Genomic DNA, 18,647 nt, shown 5'->3' with positions numbered 1-18,647 from the left:
CTGCCTATGGTCTCCCGGTCAAGAAGTCCAACAGCCAATTGCACAGCGAGGTGTTCACTCCCAGCCGATCCAGTTTTTGTATAAGCTGCTGGGGGATGATTGTATTAAATGCTGAGCTAAAGTCTATGAACAGCATCCTTACATGTGAGTTTTTGGTGTCCAGATGGGTGAGGGCTGAATGGAGAACAGTGGAGATTGCATCATCGGTGGACCTGTTGGCCCGATATGCAATCTGGTAGGGGTCCAGGGCGGGAGGGAGGATGGATTTGATGTGCTGCATGACTAACCGTTCTAAGCACTTCATGATGATGGGGGTCAATGCAACGGGACGGTAGTCATTGAAGCAGGATGGGGAAGCCTTCTTTGGTATCGGGATGGTGTCTTTGAGGCATGTGGGAACAGCAGCTTGGCTCAGGGAGGTGTTAAAGATGTCTGTGAGGACATCAGTGAGTTCCACTGCACAGTCCTTCAACACACGACCAGGTATGTTGTCCGGGCCCGCAGCTTTGCGAGCGTTGATCCTGGAGAGGGATCGTCTCACGCTGGCCGGAGACAGGGACAGCACCTGGTCATCTGGAGGGGGTGGAGACTTCTGTGCAGGAGTGATGTTATGGGCTTCAAAGCGACCAAAGAAATCGTTCAGGTTATTCAGCAGAGCGATGTCGCTGTCACAGGTCTGTGGTCGGGATTTATAATCCGTGATGGTCTGAATCCCCCGCCACAGGCTCCTGGTATCTCTGCTGTCCCTGAAGCGGTGGGCTATCCTTTTGGTGTACTGCCTTTTTGCATCTTTGATGCCACGGTACAAGTTGGCCCTAGCTGTTCTTAGGCCAGCCTTGTCACCTGCTCTGAAGGCGGCGTTCCGGGCACTTAGTAACCTATGGACTTCCCTGTCAGCCATGGTTTCTGATTTGCCCGTAATGTAATGGTCAGACAGACTGGCTCAAGCCCTAACCTTAGATTGTTCAAATTAGCAATGATAAAATTACACTTTACCGCGTCTAGTGGACCTTCCGCAACGATATCACACAGCTGGTTACCATGATGAAAAGCATGAAAAGCAAAGGGTTTGATTGTCAGTTATGAAAGAATATCAGACATAACTACATAATTTAGTCCCTATCTGGAGATGGTAAATCAGCTAATTCAGAAACTTTGTAGACTAGGAGCCATAGAACCTTCTGATACTGTGTGAGATTAGGCTGAGTCTAACCCTCAGAGCAGAATAGCAGTGTGAGTTTAGGCTGAGACTAACCCTCAGAGCAGAATAGCAGTGTGAGTTTAGGCTGAGTCTAAACCCTCAGAGCAGAATAGCAGTGTGAGTTCAGGCTGAGTCTAAACCCTCAGAGCAGAATAGCAGTGTGAGTTTAGGCTGAGTCTAAACCCTCAGAGCAGAATAGCAGTGTGAGTTCAGGCTGAGTCTAAACCCTCAGAGCAGAATAGCAGTGTGAGTTTAGGCTGAGTCTAACCCTCAGAGCAGAATAGCAGTGTGAGTTTAGGCTGAGTCTAAACCCTCAGAGCAGAATAGCAGTGTGAGTTTAGGCTGAGTCTAAACCCTCAGAGCAGAATATCAGTGTGAGTTTAGGCTGAGTCTAAACCCTCAGAGCAGAATAGCAGTGTGAGTTTATGCTGAGTCTAACCCTCAGAGCAGAATAGCAGTGTGAGTTTAGACTGAGTCTAAACCCTCAGAGCAGAATAGCAGTGTGAGTTTAGGCTGAGTCTAACCCTCAGAGCAGAATAGCAGTGTGAGTTTAGGCTGAGTCTAAACCCTCAGAGCAGAATACCCTCTGAGCAGCGCTTCTTATTAAAACAATTCTTCAAATAAAATACATTTTTATTAAATGTTTTTTTAAATTTAATTTATAAATGTGAGATAAAGTTTAAAATGCATATAACCCCCATCCCCAAATCCCAAACCTTACGCATTAGGAATTTCATTGATAAGTCACTTCACATACAGAGACATAGCCCTCACAGTTATTCACCATTTATACAGTTGTGCTCATAAGTTTACGTACCCTGGCAGATTTTGTGATTTCTTGGCCATTTTTCAGAGAATGTGAGTGATAATACAAAAAATCGTTTTAACACTTGTCTCAATACCATGTCCTCATTTTCAAAACTCTTCACACAGTGTGCTTTTGAAACACACACCTGAGCACATCAGTTAACCTTTGGTGCAAAATGCACTTCAACCACCAAAACACTTAATATTTCACCCAAAAGTGACTCATGCTGCCATAACTATAGCATATGCTTTCTCCCAAAAGACTACTTTGTCACTCAATGTTCAATGAACTGCAAAACACAAACAACATGGAGCATTGCTAAATACATATATTATGTGTTTCCCTTTCCTCTATTTTTGCATCCACAAATATTTCAAGCCATTCAGCTAAAGAAACTTTTGATCTGTTGGTTTGCCTCTCACAATAGATGTCATGACTGAGTGTGGTAAATTTACAGTAAACTGTAAATGAATGAATGTTTTACTATATTGGAAACCCAGAATAACAATTTTTACTGTGTAATGTAAAACAATATATGATAAAGAAACAAATCACAAAAGCAACAGTATTCTTCAGAGGGTTTACAGTATTTTGACGTCTGTTCTCACGGTGCAATATACTGTAATTCAGAAAAGAAAAATACAATTCAATCAATTACTCAAAATACATTACAATCAATAACAAATACATCCCAAAAAGCAATAATTTCACTATATACAGTAATTCGCACATATATTGTCTGCCTATCAGTATCAAAAGTCTACTGTTGGCTTTGCCCATCCATCCTGTCCTATGGCATTTGGCCATAGATTTTCATCAACATCACTCCGAATGTTATCTCTTGCTATACACCGAGGAAAACATTTTTTGCGTGCCTTATCCAGCCCTGGATGTGTTCCACTGTTCTGTCCATACACCCAGCAGCCATTGCATCTAGAAGTGACATCTGTTCATGTGGGTGGTGGTCCTAAACCTTCACATATACCTTCATAAACTTCATATTGGTACCTAAGTTCCTTGACACCCTCAGAGTTCCTGTCAAAGGGGACAGTGTACAACGGTTTCATCCTGATCTGATGTTTCTGTAGGACTCTTGAAATGGTTGTAGTGCTTACACTGTCAATGTTTGAAAATATGTTCTTGTCTGCGATTATGTTGTTGCGTATTTCTCTTAGCCTGATGCTGTTGTTGACAATGACCATCCCAACTATTGCATCCTCCTGTTGAGGCGTAAACATTATTCCCCTTCCCCCTGTGTGACTGTGTGAGGTAACCGCTGGGTCCTGTAGTGAGTCAAAGACAAATGTCCACTGATACATCTGCTTTTTCTGGAGACTTCTCAAATCACAGTACTGCTGTAAAATACACATCAATTGAACTCCTTCAGTCTGTAAATATGCTGTAAATACTGTATAGTACCTGTTAGTTTGCCTGAAAATCCTCATTATTGAAGCCACTGTGGATCTAGGCAAGTTTTGTTGAACCCTCAACCTGCTTCCCTCAGGGACAGATCATGATTTACCACATGATCAATGACTGTGGCTGTGATTTCATCAGACACAACTGTTCTTGCTCTTCCACGACGTCTTCTTCCTCTACCTCTGGCTGCATCCATTTTCCCCATGATGAGTGCAAATTTTCCTCCAGTATTTTCTGATAACATGCTGCATTCATCTTGCCATCAATTTTGACCAAGTTCCCTGTGCCTTTGTAGCTCACACATCCCCAAAACATCAGCGATCCACCTCCGTGTTTCACAGTAGGAATGGTGTACCTTTCATCATAGGCCTTGTTGACTCCTCTCCAAATGTAGCGTTTATGGTTGTGGCCAAAAAGTTCAATTTTGGTCTCATCACTCCAAATAACTTTGTTCCAGAAGTTTTGAGGCTTGTCTCTGTGCTGTTTGGCGTATTGTAAGCGGGCTGCTTTGTGGCATTGGTGTAGTAATGGCTTTCTTCTGGCGACTTGACCATGCAGCCCATTTTTCTTCAAGTGCCTCCTTATTGTGCATCTTGAAACAGCCACACCACTTTCCTGTATGTCAGCTGAAGTTATTTGTGGGTTTTTCTTTGCATCCCGAACAATTTTCCTGCCAGTTGTGGCTGAAATTTTTGTTGGTCTACCTGACCGTGGCTTGGTTTCAACAGAATCCCTCATTTTCCACTTCTTAATTAGAGTTTGAACACTGCTGATTGGCATTCTCAATTCCTTGGATATCTTTTTATATCCTTTCCCTGTTTTATGCAGTTCAACTACCTTCTCCCGCAGATCCTTTGATAATTCTTTTGCTTTCCCCATGGCTCGGAATCCAGCAACGTCAGTGCAGCACTGGATGAAACATGCAGGGGTCTGTCAGGAGCCCAGAAACTCACTGACTTTTTATACACACATTGATTACAAGCAAACAGATCACAGGTGAGGTTGGTTACCTTTAATAGCCATTTAAACCTGTGTGTGTCAACTTATCAGGCCAAAACCTCCAGGGAATGTAAACTTTTGATCAGGGTCATTTGGATAGTTTCTGTTGTCATTATGATTTAAAAAGAGCAAACACAATTGTTTGATAATAAATGGCTTCATCCAACCACTAACCATGAGTGAAAGAAGAGTTTAACTTGTGTATGTTATATCTAGTTTTACTTGTTTATATGTCATATCTAGTTTAACTGGTGTATGTCATATATAGTTTTACTTGTATATGTCATATCTAGTTTAACTTGTGTAGGTCATATCTAGTTTTACTTGTTTATATGTCATATCTACTTTAACTCATGTCACGGCCGGGTCTAGAACCCCAGTCTCTGGCGTGCTAGTCAGATGCCAATCCCCTAGACCACCAAGCACTGAGGATGACTCAATTGCGGAGAACTGCAGGTATAATCCAATTATTTATTTGAACAAAAAACAAAGTTCCAAAAGCACAGAAGATTTACGAAACAAAAACCAAAACAGAGGATTTTCCAAAATTCCATAAGGTCAAAAACAACAAAGAACTTCCAAAAAGGGTGAACTAAAAAACTCCAAAAGGTAGCCAAAACACAAAGGGCAATCCAGTCTCGTAGTGTATAAACATTCCAGGGTCAAACACAGAATATCCAAACAAGGTATAGGTAGACAGAATCAGACAGGGTTATTCACGGAGGGTTAAGGTGAAGACTCAACAAAGACTAAGTGAAAAGGACCGGGCTATATACAGGAGACAATGGGCAACACTAATCACAAGACTAACAACAGGTGCGTACAACAAGACAATTAAGCAGTGAGACAAAAACAATATAGTGATACCTAGTGGCTAGCAACACAGAGTACAACACTGTGACATGTCATATCTAGTTTAACTTGTGTACATGTCATATCTAGTTTTACTTGTGTATGTCATGACATTTTATATCTAGTTTTACTTGTTTATATGCCATATTGCGGAAGCCAGTGCTGCTCTCACTTCAGCCTTTAAGGCCGTTCGGCAGTCCTGTTCATTTCACAGCCCTCATCTCCCTTCAAACAACTTCAATTTGTTTTTACAGGCCAGCAGCTTCATGAGCATGGACTCATAGTCTCCAGCATGCACTCCGGTTGGCCTCCGACGGGATAATTTGGTTTTCTCCCAGTAATGCTGCCAGCTTCCGTCCTTGGCTGCCCCAAATCCAAAAACATTCACCTGAGACCAAGAGGAAGTAGATGGACAGTTTGATGTTAAACTGAGTAGATTTCATAAAGTCCAGTTGTTGGTAGTGACTGTATTGACAATATAATTACTATTGTATGGCCTGTACACTTGAGATTGAATCCAGATTGTATTAAATCAGAAGTACAATGTAAACACTGCATCTGCGGTTCTAACGAGACATGATTAAGAGTGATAAGTGATGGCAGGGGCAGTTAAATTTGAACATGTGTACCGTACTAAAAGGTATCAGGGCATTTTACCAACACTAGATGGCAGTATATGCCAACTCAAACATCCACCTCATTCAACACTGCACCTTAGCTTTTCTCTTGGGTAAATTAGATATGGCTTTTTATATAGTTTGTTAAAATGCGTAATATGTGCTTACCTCATCACATATGTGGATGGCCAACATCAAGGTTAAGAAGCCGGTGGAGGGATATTTCCCATGGCGTTCAAGCCACACATCATAGATGTACTTTAAGAACGTGGGGTTGTATATTAACAGCTGAGTTAAAATAAATCATAAAAGTGAGAGAATGAGCACAAGACATGTGACATTTGCATACTCACACATTTGCGCGCACACACCACACACCACACACACACACACCACACACAGTGTGACACTCTCTCACCTTGTCTGCATTAATCTGGGCCATCTCAGGTAAAGGGGCGCTGTTGAACACAGAGAAAAGTCAATAGTCTGTCAGGTGACACACAGTCCAATGAGAGATCCTTGTCCATAACTTGCCTGACAAGTTATCCCTCACCCTAACATTAACTGCACAGCATAATGATGCCAACTGATGCTTCTCTTTCATCAGAAAAAAATATTTGACAAAACACAATGGGAAGCACTCGTACGTCCAGATTTGCTCTGTAATCACTTGTACGAGTACAACTTCACACCTTCCCAAATTCGCATAATTTATGCCCAGCTTCAATCTTCTGAAGTTAGGAGCGTTTGTTGAATCTGATATGGCACACTCGTACAAGCCCTTTGTCCAAAAAAGTAAGAGAAATATTACGATAAGAATACGAAAATACAATTCATACATGAGCTCCAATGTTCAGACACAAATGCATTCCCAATGTTGCCCATGGCCATCTACCTTTTCATAGAGCCTGTGGTCAAAGCACTCATGATCAACTCTAGAGTTGTCATCTTGAATGGTATCAGAATCAGGTGTGTGTCGTTTTGCAGGTGTCTGATAGTTCCTGGGTACGCGACACGATGGGTACTTCTGTTCCCTACATCCTTTTCATAGCCCAAGATGGGAGCTCTGTTCATTCTGCAGAGACAAAATATATTGTTTTTAAATAACAGTTGATAAATAAACTAGTCTTGAACTTGCAATGCAATACAATGCAATCATGGCAGCTGCATTGATATGGCCCAAGTTTACTATATAACCAAGAAACGCAATCATGGTTTCTGAAAAGCTGTAGAAATGTGATGTGAGAAATACTCTATTTCAACATAATTGACACAGAACAGACAGTGGGCTCATTCCAATCGCTTATTTTTCTCCACCTCACGGCAAACATCATTAGTCTATTATTTTATTTCATCAGGCTGTTTGTATGTAATGATGGAACAGTTTTTATGGGGTTTTATTTAAAATGGGAGGAAATGAAAGCTATTAAGTCATATCCCTGTCATTTCTCCCCAATCTGCATTTACAGTCAAACAGTGAGACTGTCTGCTGTGAAGTATTCCACTACGACAGCCAGATTCATCACATCCACATGCATTATTGGGTCTCCAGTTGGCCTCGTTGATTAACCCCAATTTTACCACAACACACACACACACTCACACTCGCACACACACACAAACACACACACAATCACACACACAATCATACACACACACACACAATCACACACACACACCCACACAATCATACACACACACACCCACACACACAATCACACACACACACACTCACACACACCCACACAATCACACACAATCACACACACACACACAATCACACACACACACACACACACACATATTTGTATTTTACACAGGCTTTCCTGTGTAAAACACTCTGATACAGCTCAATTCTACAGCCCATGTTATACAGTGCTAGATCAAGTCAGACTGAGTCTGTCACCTTATGACGAAGTCATTGGAGTCAATGAGAACTCCATAATCAGATCTCTTGAGGTTCCCAGAATTCCCGACTACAGCGCAAGTCCTGCAGCGATTGGGCCCTGAGTCGTTGTAATGTCCCTCCCCAGGGACAACCTGGAATAGTTTCTGCACCACAGCACTGTAGTTGGCTTTGTTTGCCTTGGGGAATAGCCGCTGGGGATACAGATACAGAGACACATAAAAGTGAATCAATAAGAGTAATGGTAACTAAGCAGAACAAAGCATTTCTTAGGCAGATGGCAGGTTATGCTGTATTTACATGGTTTTACTCCGATTACATTTGTCAACAGACCAAAACCAAAACACACACACACACACACTCACACACACACACATACATAGTTCAGTCAGACAACTCACAATAAATCACTCCCTGTTGTAAGCCAGCCAAAACAATGAGTGACTACCCCCCCACCTCCCCCACCCATGGGGGTCTTTAGAAGCTCACAGTTGGATGCTGGGGTGGTGGTGAGAGAGCAACACATTTCTGAAGACACGATTAATATGCAATTTCAGTAAAAGCATGTAATACAAGCAACAGCAGCATTGAAGCAACAGCATGCCAAAAATAGCAATTCAGCAGAATGAGCCAGGCAGTGCTATGGCTTTAGCATGCAGAATGAGGCAGGCAGTGCTATGGCTTTAGCATGCAGAATGAGGCAGGCAGCGCTATGGCTTTAGCATGCAGAATGAGCCAGGCAGTGCTATTGCTTTAGCATGCAGAATGAGCCAGGCAGCGCTATGGCTTTAGCATGCAGAATGAGCCAGGCAGCGCTATGGCTTTAGCATGCAGAATGAGCCAGGCAGCGCTATGGCTTTAGCAAGCACAAAGAGCCAGGCAGTGCTATGGCTTTAGCATGCAGAATGAGCAAGGCAGCGCTATGGCTTTAGCATGCAGAATGAGCCAGGCAGCGCTATGGCTTTAGCATGCACAAAGAGCCAGGCAGTGCTATGGCTTTAGCATGCAGAATGAGCAAGGCAGCGCTATGGCTTTAGCATGCAGAATGAGCCAGGCAGAGCTATGGCTTTAGCATGCAGAATGAGCAAGGCAGCGCTATGGCTTTAGCATGCAGAATGAGCCAGGCAGAGCTATGGCTTTAGCATGCAGAATGAGGCAGGCAGCGCTATGGCTTTAGCATGCAGAATGAGCCAGGCAGCGCTATGGCTTTAGCATGCAGAAAGAGCCAGGCAGCGCTATGGCTTTAGCATGCAGAGTGAGCCAGGCAGCGCTATGGCTTTAGCATGCAGAATGAGGCAGGCAGCGCTATGGCTTTAGCATGCAGAATGAGCCAGGCAGTGCTATGGCTTTAGCATGCAGAGTGAGCCAGGCAGCCCTATGGCTTTAGCATGCAGAATGAGCCAGGCAGTGCTATGGCTTTAGCATGCAGAATGAGCCAGGCAGCGCTATGGCTTTAGCATGCAGAATGAGCCAGGCAGCGCTATGGCTTTAGCATGCCAAATGAGCCAGGCAGCGCTATGGCTTTAGCATGCCAAATGAGCCAGGCAGCGCTATGGCTTTAGCATGCAGAATGAGCCAGGCAGTGCTATGGCTTTAGCATGCAGAATGAGCCAGGCAGCACTATGGCTTTAGCATGCACAAAGAGCCAGGCAGCGCTATGGCTTTAGCATGCAGAGTGAGCCAGGCAGTGCTATGGCTTTAGCATGCCAAATGAGCCAGGCAGTGCTATGGCTTTAGCATGCAGAAAGAGCCAGGCAGCGCTATGGCTTTAGCATGCAGAATGAGGCAGGCAGCGCTATGGCTTTAGCATGCAGAATGAGCCAGGCAGTGCTATGGCTTTAGCATGCCAAATGAGCCAGGCAGTGCTATGGCTTTAGCATGCAGAATGAGCCAGGCAGCCCTATGGCTTTAGCATGCAGAATGAGCCAGGCAGCCCTATGGCTTTAGCATGCAGAATGAGCCAGGCAGCCCTATGGCTTTAGCATGCAGAATGAGCCAGGCAGCTCTATGGCTTTAGCATGCAGAATGAGCCAGGCAGCCCTATGGCTTTAGCATGCAGAATGAGCCAGGCAGCACTATGGCTTTAGCATGCAGAATGAGCCAGGCAGTGCTATGGCTTTAGCATGCCAAATGAGCCAGGCAGTGCTATGGCTTTAGCATGCAGAATGAGCCAGGCAGCGCTATGGCTTTAGCATGCAGAATGAGCCAGCAGGGCAACTTTCAGATTATTTCCAGCAACATAGGTACTCTTTTGGGAGAACATTGGGTGAACTGTGTTTCTCTGAATTGGTAGGAATCCATGTTTGTGTGTGTGCCTACCTGCCACCATTTAAAGGTGTCCTTAGAAAGTATGGCGTTCTTCTGTGACAGGAAGGGCGATATTGATGTGTTAAAGCGCTTCCTGAACCAGGGGTCTTCATCCTCAACAGAGATGCACTGGCGGCAGGCACACAGTGCCTTGGAAACGGGTTTGTCGGACTGCCGGATGGCAAGTTGTAACGATGAGGTGCTGCTGTAGCTGAATATAATGATGCTAATGGCACAGATGCAGAACAGCACAATCAAAAGCTTTCTTGTCCGATTCTTGAGGTCCACCATTTTGTAAATGAAATGTGTTTACAGACTGGAAAGTTGTAAAAAAGAGGGAGAGCTTCCTTAATGGAAGGCTTGAGATTGCATCAGAAACAAAGTGCATGACACATTAAGGCAGGGAATGTCATCTTTTCTCAGATGCACTCAAAAGGTAAAGGCATGGAGTTTACACTTTGGGGTTTTCATCTGGTAAACTGCAAGTACGAGAGGTACTGACAGTCGTAGATTAGTGAGTAACTGACATCTGAATAGGAGGGAAAATGTGACGGTTTGTGGAACGAAGTGCAAGCTTGTGCTTCCTGTTAGAGGGAGGGGTCCAGCTTTCTTCTTTTTGACTGAATGAGGTGGTGAAGAGATGGTGAAGCTGCTCTCTGCTGGAAATCACCCACCTAGAAAGAAAACAAAGGAGGACAGATTACACTCAACATATCTATGGTACATATCAGAGGAGATTGCTCTCCATAGAATCCTTTGGAGCGCACAACCGACTTAAATATTACCAGATTATGAAAAAATATATTTATCTTATATCCAACCTGAGACTGCTACACTGAAGGAAAGAAGAACTGGCACCATATAAAATCTAGTGTTTATCCTTAAAAATCTACCAAATTAAGCTATTGTAAGTATTTACTGTTCTGCCTGTAAATGAGAGGCTTAACACAACAGATACACACATAGACAGCAAAGTTTTGAGGGGATGTAGCGAATTTCAGGTGAGTATAACAGTAGTAATTCTCGATAAGTTTGGAAATGTCTTATGAATATTAATTGTTCTGTATACATTTATATCAATACATGTAGTCTGGAGCATCCAGACATACACAAATAAAAAATAAATGTAATGTATAACACTGTAATCATATCGCGTACAGTTTATGTATGTTACAATACCCAACGTTCTCATGAGCTACCTTCAAGGAGATAAAGTAATAGGTAGATATTGCAGATGATTATAGGTAGCTATTGCACTTGATTAAAGGGAGATATTTCACACGATTATAGATAGATATTGCACACAGTTATAGATAGATATTGCACATGATTTTAGGTTGATATTGCATATGATTATAAGTAGATATTGCACATGTTTATAAGAAGATATTGCACATGATTATAGGTAGATATTGCACATGATTATAGGGAGATATTGCACATGATAATGAGTTGATATTGCACATGATTATAGGGAGATATTGCACATGATAATGAGTTGATATTGCACATGATTACACTCATTAGGTTCTCCCACACCAGGCAGGTTAGAGGAAACAGCCTGTGCAGATGTTATTTGCAGTTATCCTTGGCTGTTTCCTCATTTTGTATTGTATTTTTATCTAGATTTGTTAAACAACTTAGACCATCACCTTTTATTTTAGTTGAGCGAAAGTATTGTGACTGACAGGTGTTTCCTGTTGTCCAGATGTGTCCTGTTAGTTTGTTTGGTTAAACAATAAATTGTTCTGAATGTCCACTCTTGGTTTTAGCCTTGGGCTTTGCCTGTGAAGACTGCATTTGTGTTAGAAATGATAAACCAACATGAAGAACAGAGAGCTGTCTTTGGGAGAAAAGCAAGCCATTTTGAAGCTTAGAAATGAAGGGAAATCCATTGCACTAGCATTGGGGATAGTTGGAATGTCCTGAAACAGAAAAAAAACGCTGGTGTACTGAGCAACAGACATCGAACAGGTCGATCAAGGAAAACAACAGCAGTTGATGACAGAAATATTGGGAGAGCTGTGAAGAAAACCCCCCAAAAGATCAGGCAGTGACATCACAAACAATCTACGCAGGGCTGGGGTGAAGGTATCTCAATCAACCGTTCGAAGAAGACTTAGGGAGCAGCAATAGAGTGGCTAGACCACAAGATGCAAAACACTCATCAGTTGTAAGAATCAGAAGGTGACACTACAATTTGCAAAGAAGTGCAAAGATGAGCCACATCAGCTCGGGAACAAAGTTTTATGGAATGATGAGACCAATATTAAGTCAATCACCAGACCGTAACACAATCAAGCATGCATTTCATCTCCTGGAGAGGAGATTGAAGGCAAGAAAACCCCGAAACAAACAACAACTGAAAGATGCTGCAGTAAAAGCCTGGAAAAGCATCACAAAAGAAGAATGCAACAGTTCGGTCAATGGGTCGCAGATTTGCAGTTATTGCAACAAGGGATATGCTCCCAAATACATGTTTAATAAATATGTTATTTACTTTCATTTACTTAAATACTCTTTGTTCCAATATTTTTGCTCACCTAAAAAGGTGCTATGTTCCAAGTAGTTAAACACATCTAGGTGTGAATACCAGGAAATGAATACCAGCAAATTAAAGCTCAAATTCTGAACTTGTGACAGACTGGAGGGACTGGTTATACGTGACTGACAAGCCCAGGTACTTTCCTTCCCTCGGTGATGCCTGGAAGACAGCTGGTTCAGCAGGTTCAGCTCAGCCAACCACAGATGATGTTCAGGCACTTTTTCCCAAATCTGTCTGAAGCTACACCCCCGCTCAAAAGTTTTGAATTGTTGGAACCTTGCCTTTTTCTGCTTCTTTTTTTTTCACAAAAAACTAAATTGATATGTGGTCAAAGCGCAGCTTTTATTAAAGGGTATTTATATACATTTTGGTTTCACTTTGTATTCATTACAGCACTTTTTATATCTAGTCCCCCATTTCAATGTATGAGACCAGCTCATACCCAGCTAGAACATTAAAGCTAAATGCTTATGGTTTTCTCTTGTACAAAGACACAAAGCTCTTACTCCAGTAACTCAACCCATTATGGCAGCAAATGCCTCACACATGACACCAGCTACCAGTGCCTGAGAGTCTGGTAGGATAAGGACCTAAACTTCAAAGGGCACATCACATCAAACGCAAGGTTAGGCTTGGCTCCTTTTATCAAAACAAATTCACAAAGACCTGTTTCCTCCACCTCCATGCCAGGTCTAGAACACTGTGTTATTCTTCATATGGCAGCTGCACGATATGAGGAAAATATGTGATATGCGATAACTTTGTTGCCCTGACTACATGAGTCATGTGTCGCTGGCAGTTGTTGAACATCATTCCTCGACAAGTGCCACACCTTGTGCATTTTATTTGAATTATATGCAAGCATCACTTTAATAGTCCCTTGGTTTACCCTGATTATTCTGCAATGTAGCCAAATGTTTTCATGTTCATTGAAAGTGTTTCAGTCTCGCACACAGTAGGCAGAAATATAAAACATATGCAACGCAAAAATATGTGTAGTAATTGGTTGTGTCTTCACAATTGTTACTTTGTGACAATACGTGACTGTAAACCAAGGTCTAATGAATTTGTCTGAAGAAATGAGCTGACTCCAGTATGGTTAGAGAACTTAGTGCCAGCAACATCAGCTGTCCCTGTGGCTTCAGTCATTGTGTTCTGACTCACTGAACTGTCCAATTAACAACAGTGCTAGAATGTTCTCTTTGTATCTACTGACGTACCCTATCAACTTAGAGTTATGATGTATTGTGTGTTCAGAGATGCTCCTCTGCATACCATTGTTGTAATGTGTGGTTATTTGCGTAACTCTCACCTCCCTGTCTGCTTTGACCAGTATGGCCATTCTCCTCTGACGTCTGTCAGTAACAAGGCATTTCTGTCTGCTTCTTTTTTTTTTGTACCATTCTTTGCAAACTCTAGAGACTAGTGTGTGTGAAAATCCCAGGAGATCAGCAGTTTCTGATATCATACTTTTTACTCCGTACATTTTAAATGTACACCTTCACAGTACTTGTTACACATTTCACAGGTCCAACTACAAACCTTTTTTTTTTTTTCCTCTGGCCAAAATATCAATCCCTGTTTTAAACAGTCAATAAAACCCATATCAGTGGTTAATGAACCCACCCACACCAATTCTGATCGGTCATGGTGCAACGCCCGATCAGACACCATGACGAAGTCCAGGCGTGAGTGATAAGACTTTGAACATTTTAGCTAGCAATTAGCTTAAGCTTTTAGCGATTTATCTGCGTCATTATATTCCAGTCCGTTTCCAACAATTATCGGGAATTCTTGTGCATGGTAAAGAGTAAAAACAAACTGTCTCACTAAGATAACATAAAACAAATTTATTTGTAAAGAAATGTGCCGTCTGTCCCTTGATTTCAGCATTGTATATATCCTTAGTATTAAACGGTTTACTTTTTTCCTTTTAATACGTAAGTACATTTAAAAGCAGAGAATTTAACCTTTCACTCGAATATATTTTTAGCTTGATACTCGGACTTTTAATTGAGTGAGATTTTTACACCTTAACCATACGTGAACTTAATTTCTGGGTACTTTTTCCAGCCCTGCTGTTAGAGACATTATATTTTAGGCTTGTTAATGCACGAGCTTGTTAATGCAAATATTTAATAAACCAATCATCTGGCTGCAACTACATGTATAAAAGTCTGCAGACGTGGTCAAGAGGTTCAACTGTTTTTCAAACTAAATGTTAGAATGGGGAAGAAATGTTGGTTGCCAGACAGGGTGGTTTGAGTATGTGAAAAACTGCTGATCTCCTGGGATTTTGACACACCCGTCTCTAGTGTTCGTGAAAACTATTTTTATTCAGTGACCTCTTAAAGTGGTGCCTTAACTGATTTTAAGTCTGCTAGGGACGGATAATTTTTTTTCAACTACATACTTCATAATAATGCTAATGGAGATAATGAATTAATCAAGCAATTACCGCTACGTGGTTCGAAATAACCAGATAAATGTAGGTTATTATAACAGAACAATATGCACATGTTTATCTTGGACACGAATAGTCAATGAATCAGTGTCGAGATACTAAATGATATGAATATCTTGACATATATATTGCCCACTTACATTGGATCTTGGGCTGCCCGCACTTGAGAAACTGATATCCTATGAAGTTATTCCATAGTCACCCATAGTCACACATTTTGTTAATTTATAAAAATAAACTATTATCATGTCTTTGTTTGAAAGCATTCTTTCTTTACAGCATTTTTTCGCAACTGCCTAAAACTTTTCCACAGTACTGTATACAATACAAAATAACATCTGTGTAGTAATAGGTTATGTCACAATTGTAACATAGTGACAGTATATTACTGTAAACTAAGGTCGAATGAATTTGTTGAATAAATGAGCTGACTCCAGTTTGGTTAGAGAACCTAGTGCCATCAGCTGTCCCTGTGGTTTCAGTCATTGTGTTCAGACTCACTGAACTGTCCAATTACCAACAGTGCTAGAATGTACTACTTAAATCTATATTTTTATGTTAATATTGTCATGGGCCATTTCTGCTGAGTGGGCCTTAATGGTGCGAGTGATGCACGTCTTTCCTTTATTTTTATATTATATATTATATTATATAGCTGATTTTATTTGTGTTGCAAATATTTCACAAATCTTTGTCATGTTTTTGAGACAAATTAAATGTTAATATTAATTATTACTATTATTATGATTCTAGCCAGACATGTTTCACATCAGCAGAACATGGAAAAGAAGAGCATCTGCAAAAAAGCTGGTGAAAATAGTGTTCCATTGCAAATCTTAAAAAAAAAAAAAAATAGGCCTCAATAAAAATAGTGTTTGGCTGAATAAAGAGCCACACACTAACCGGAATCTTTCAGGTGAGATGTCAGCCTCTTCTGTTACTACACAGCAAAGCATTATCTGGCAGATTCAACAGGAAGAGAATGTCACATTTTCTAGGGGCGTGAAGGGTTTTGGACAGCTGTCAAAATTAGGTGAGTACATGATCAAAATATGTTTTGTTTTGTAAAGCTGACAGGACCGCAACTCAAATCACACGGCATGCATTATAGTCCTGGAATGCAGAAGTTCATCCCGGGAACACACAGCATGTTGAAACTTGAAGTGGATGGGCTACAGTAGCAGAAAACCAATAAGTCCAAAAATAACTCAAATAAATACCTAATAAAGTGATCACTGAGTGTGCATCCTAACTATAGTCTATTTGTAGACTCCTGCTGTTCACATGGTCTTCACTGAAGCACAAGATGATTTTGAATCTAAAAAGTATAATTTCAGAAGCTCCTCTGTAGCCTACCATATGGGAATTATTGTCCTGATGTGTCCACCTAAAGCAGAGGTTACCAACCCTGTTCCTGGAGATCTACCATCCTGTAGGTTTTGTATACTTGTACTTTCACTCAATTACATTTCAGTGACAAATATCACTGTTTTTACTCTTTACATTTTCAATGTACACCTTCACGGTACTTGTTACACATTTCACACATTTTTTCTCTGGCTAAAATATCAATCCCTGTTTTAAACAGTCAATAAAACCCATATCAGTGCTTAAGGAACCCGCCCACACCAATTCTGATCTCCTCTCACTGACCACTTGAAACTGAAACTGTTTTTCAGACAAAATACTTTAACGAATGGGTATGCCAGACAGGGTGGTTTGAGTTCTGAAAAAATAAATAATAAAAAATCTTTTTTGTTCTTTAAAACTGCTTTTATTCAGTGACCTCTTGAAGTTGTGCCTTAACTGATTTTAAGTCTGCTAGGGCACAGATAATCTTTTGAAACTACATAATAATGCTAAAGGAGATCATGAATTAATCAAGCAATGATTATTGACAGGTGGTTCGAAATAACTACATAAATATAGGATATTTCACAGAACAATATGCACATGTTTATCTTGGACACGAATAGTCAATGAATCAGTGTCGAGATACTAAATTATATGAATATCTTGACACTTAATATATTGCCCACTTACTTTGGATCTTGGGCTGCCCGCACTTGAGAAACTGATATCCTATGCAGTTATTCCATAGTCACCCATATGTCCATCATGCCACAGTAGCGCTGATAGTGTACGGATAAATGGAGGCTACAGTAGAGTGACGCTCCATCGCACAGCAGTGAACTTTATCATTTTTAACACTGTTGTGGTAACGCCCCCTTCTAGCACAGCATTGAAATGGCACTACTTACCCCATAAGCCACTCATACGTTTCTGACACGTTGGGATTACTGTACCTATTGCACGTGACTCAAATGCTAATCTGTGGATAAATAAATACAATTTGTTTGTGATGGCACATGTTACTTCAAGGTGCCGTTTTGGAACTGAATAAAGGATGCAATGCCTCCTTCCTGAATTACCGGATGAGTCGGTGATTTTACTGAAATATTGCGCAGTGTTTCCTTGATGCACTTAAAATGAGAAGTTCTGGACTTAGTTGGGCGCATATGTGGTTGAGGAGAACCGGCACAATTGTAAAATGTTTAACTTCTTACTCAATCACTCCAAAGTAACGTGATCCAAAGTGGCGAAATTTAACCACAAAGAGCATACACTGATCTGCTTGAATAAGGCGTGTTAGATTTGAGGTGATTTTTTTTTTTGATGGTTCCTTTACAATTTAAACAAACATTAACAATTGTGAAGTGTGTGTATTTGTGAATTTGTAAAGGAGGTGCAGCACAATTGTGACAACAAAAAATAACTGCATTAATCAAAAAATAATAAAATGTGTGTATTATTTTCCAGGACAAACACTTGGCTCAAAAGAGCATATACTTTATGAATGTTTAGTACCAGCAACCAATTAGGAATGGCATTAATTTTAGTTCAGTTGCGAAATTGGATGAGTTTTTGTCCCCATACATTCACATGTCACCCCCCTGCTCAGCAACCTCCACTGGCTGCCTGTTATGACTCACATCAAATGTAAAACTCGCGTACCAGGAAGTTAATGGATCAGTCCCTGTTTATATTCAATCATTTGTCAAGACGTATACACCAGCAAGACCCCTCTGTTCTGCCACTTCGGGACTCCAAGCACCTGCACTTCTTGCTCAGGACTGCTGTCTGTCCTGGCCCCACGGTGGTGGAATGACCTTCCTGTGGATGTCAGAAGAGCAGAGTCTCTGACCTCTTTCAAACGAAGACTGAAGACTCATCTCTTCAGGCTGCACCTTTCCCTCCCTGCCTCACCACTATGATTGGCCTAGTATATGGCATAGATTATAATGGCACTTTATTATTGTATTGTTGTACTCGGGGTATTCCAGCTGCCAACCGTGGTATGCTATTTCGTAAGTTGACGCATTCTTCAAGGGTTCCAATGGTATCTGTATGGTCACACTTGGACTCGGAACCGTACTGTCCTCTAGGGACCTCTTCACACGTGTTCAATCTGCACTACATTGGATAAGAGCGTCTGCTAAATGCTTTGTAATGTAATAATGTAATGTAA

The 18,647-nt window shown here is 41.3% G+C and overlaps 2 protein-coding genes across 2 annotated transcripts; both read right to left on the bottom strand.

Annotated features, from left to right (window-relative positions):
* Positions 1–4,884: 4,884 nt before the first annotated feature.
* Positions 4,885–6,962, bottom strand: LOC133136375 (CMP-N-acetylneuraminate-beta-galactosamide-alpha-2,3-sialyltransferase 1-like). The gene is made up of 4 exons (XM_061253833.1): positions 6,792–6,962; positions 6,315–6,354; positions 6,065–6,154; positions 4,885–5,667 (listed from the first exon to the last, which is right to left on the bottom strand). The coding sequence occupies exons 1-4, from the start codon at positions 6,842–6,844 to the stop codon at positions 5,497–5,499; spliced, it is 354 nt and encodes a 117-aa protein (XP_061109817.1). The 5' UTR covers positions 6,845–6,962; the 3' UTR covers positions 4,885–5,496.
* An 836-nt stretch (positions 6,963–7,798) lies between these two features.
* On the bottom strand, positions 7,799–17,286 carry LOC133136629 (CMP-N-acetylneuraminate-beta-galactosamide-alpha-2,3-sialyltransferase 1-like). Its single transcript, XM_061254267.1, has 3 exons — positions 17,162–17,286; positions 10,122–10,783; positions 7,799–7,996 (listed from the first exon to the last, which is right to left on the bottom strand). The coding sequence occupies exons 2-3, from the start codon at positions 10,398–10,400 to the stop codon at positions 7,799–7,801; spliced, it is 477 nt and encodes a 158-aa protein (XP_061110251.1). The 5' UTR covers positions 10,401–10,783; positions 17,162–17,286.
* Between the last annotated feature and the right edge of the window lie 1,361 nt (positions 17,287–18,647).

This window comes from Conger conger, chromosome 9 (genome assembly GCF_963514075.1).
Source record: "Conger conger chromosome 9, fConCon1.1, whole genome shotgun sequence".
Lineage (NCBI taxonomy): Eukaryota > Metazoa > Chordata > Actinopteri > Anguilliformes > Congridae > Conger > Conger conger.
Note: the sequence above shows the minus strand (reverse complement) of the source record. Positions and strands in the feature narration are given on the sequence as shown.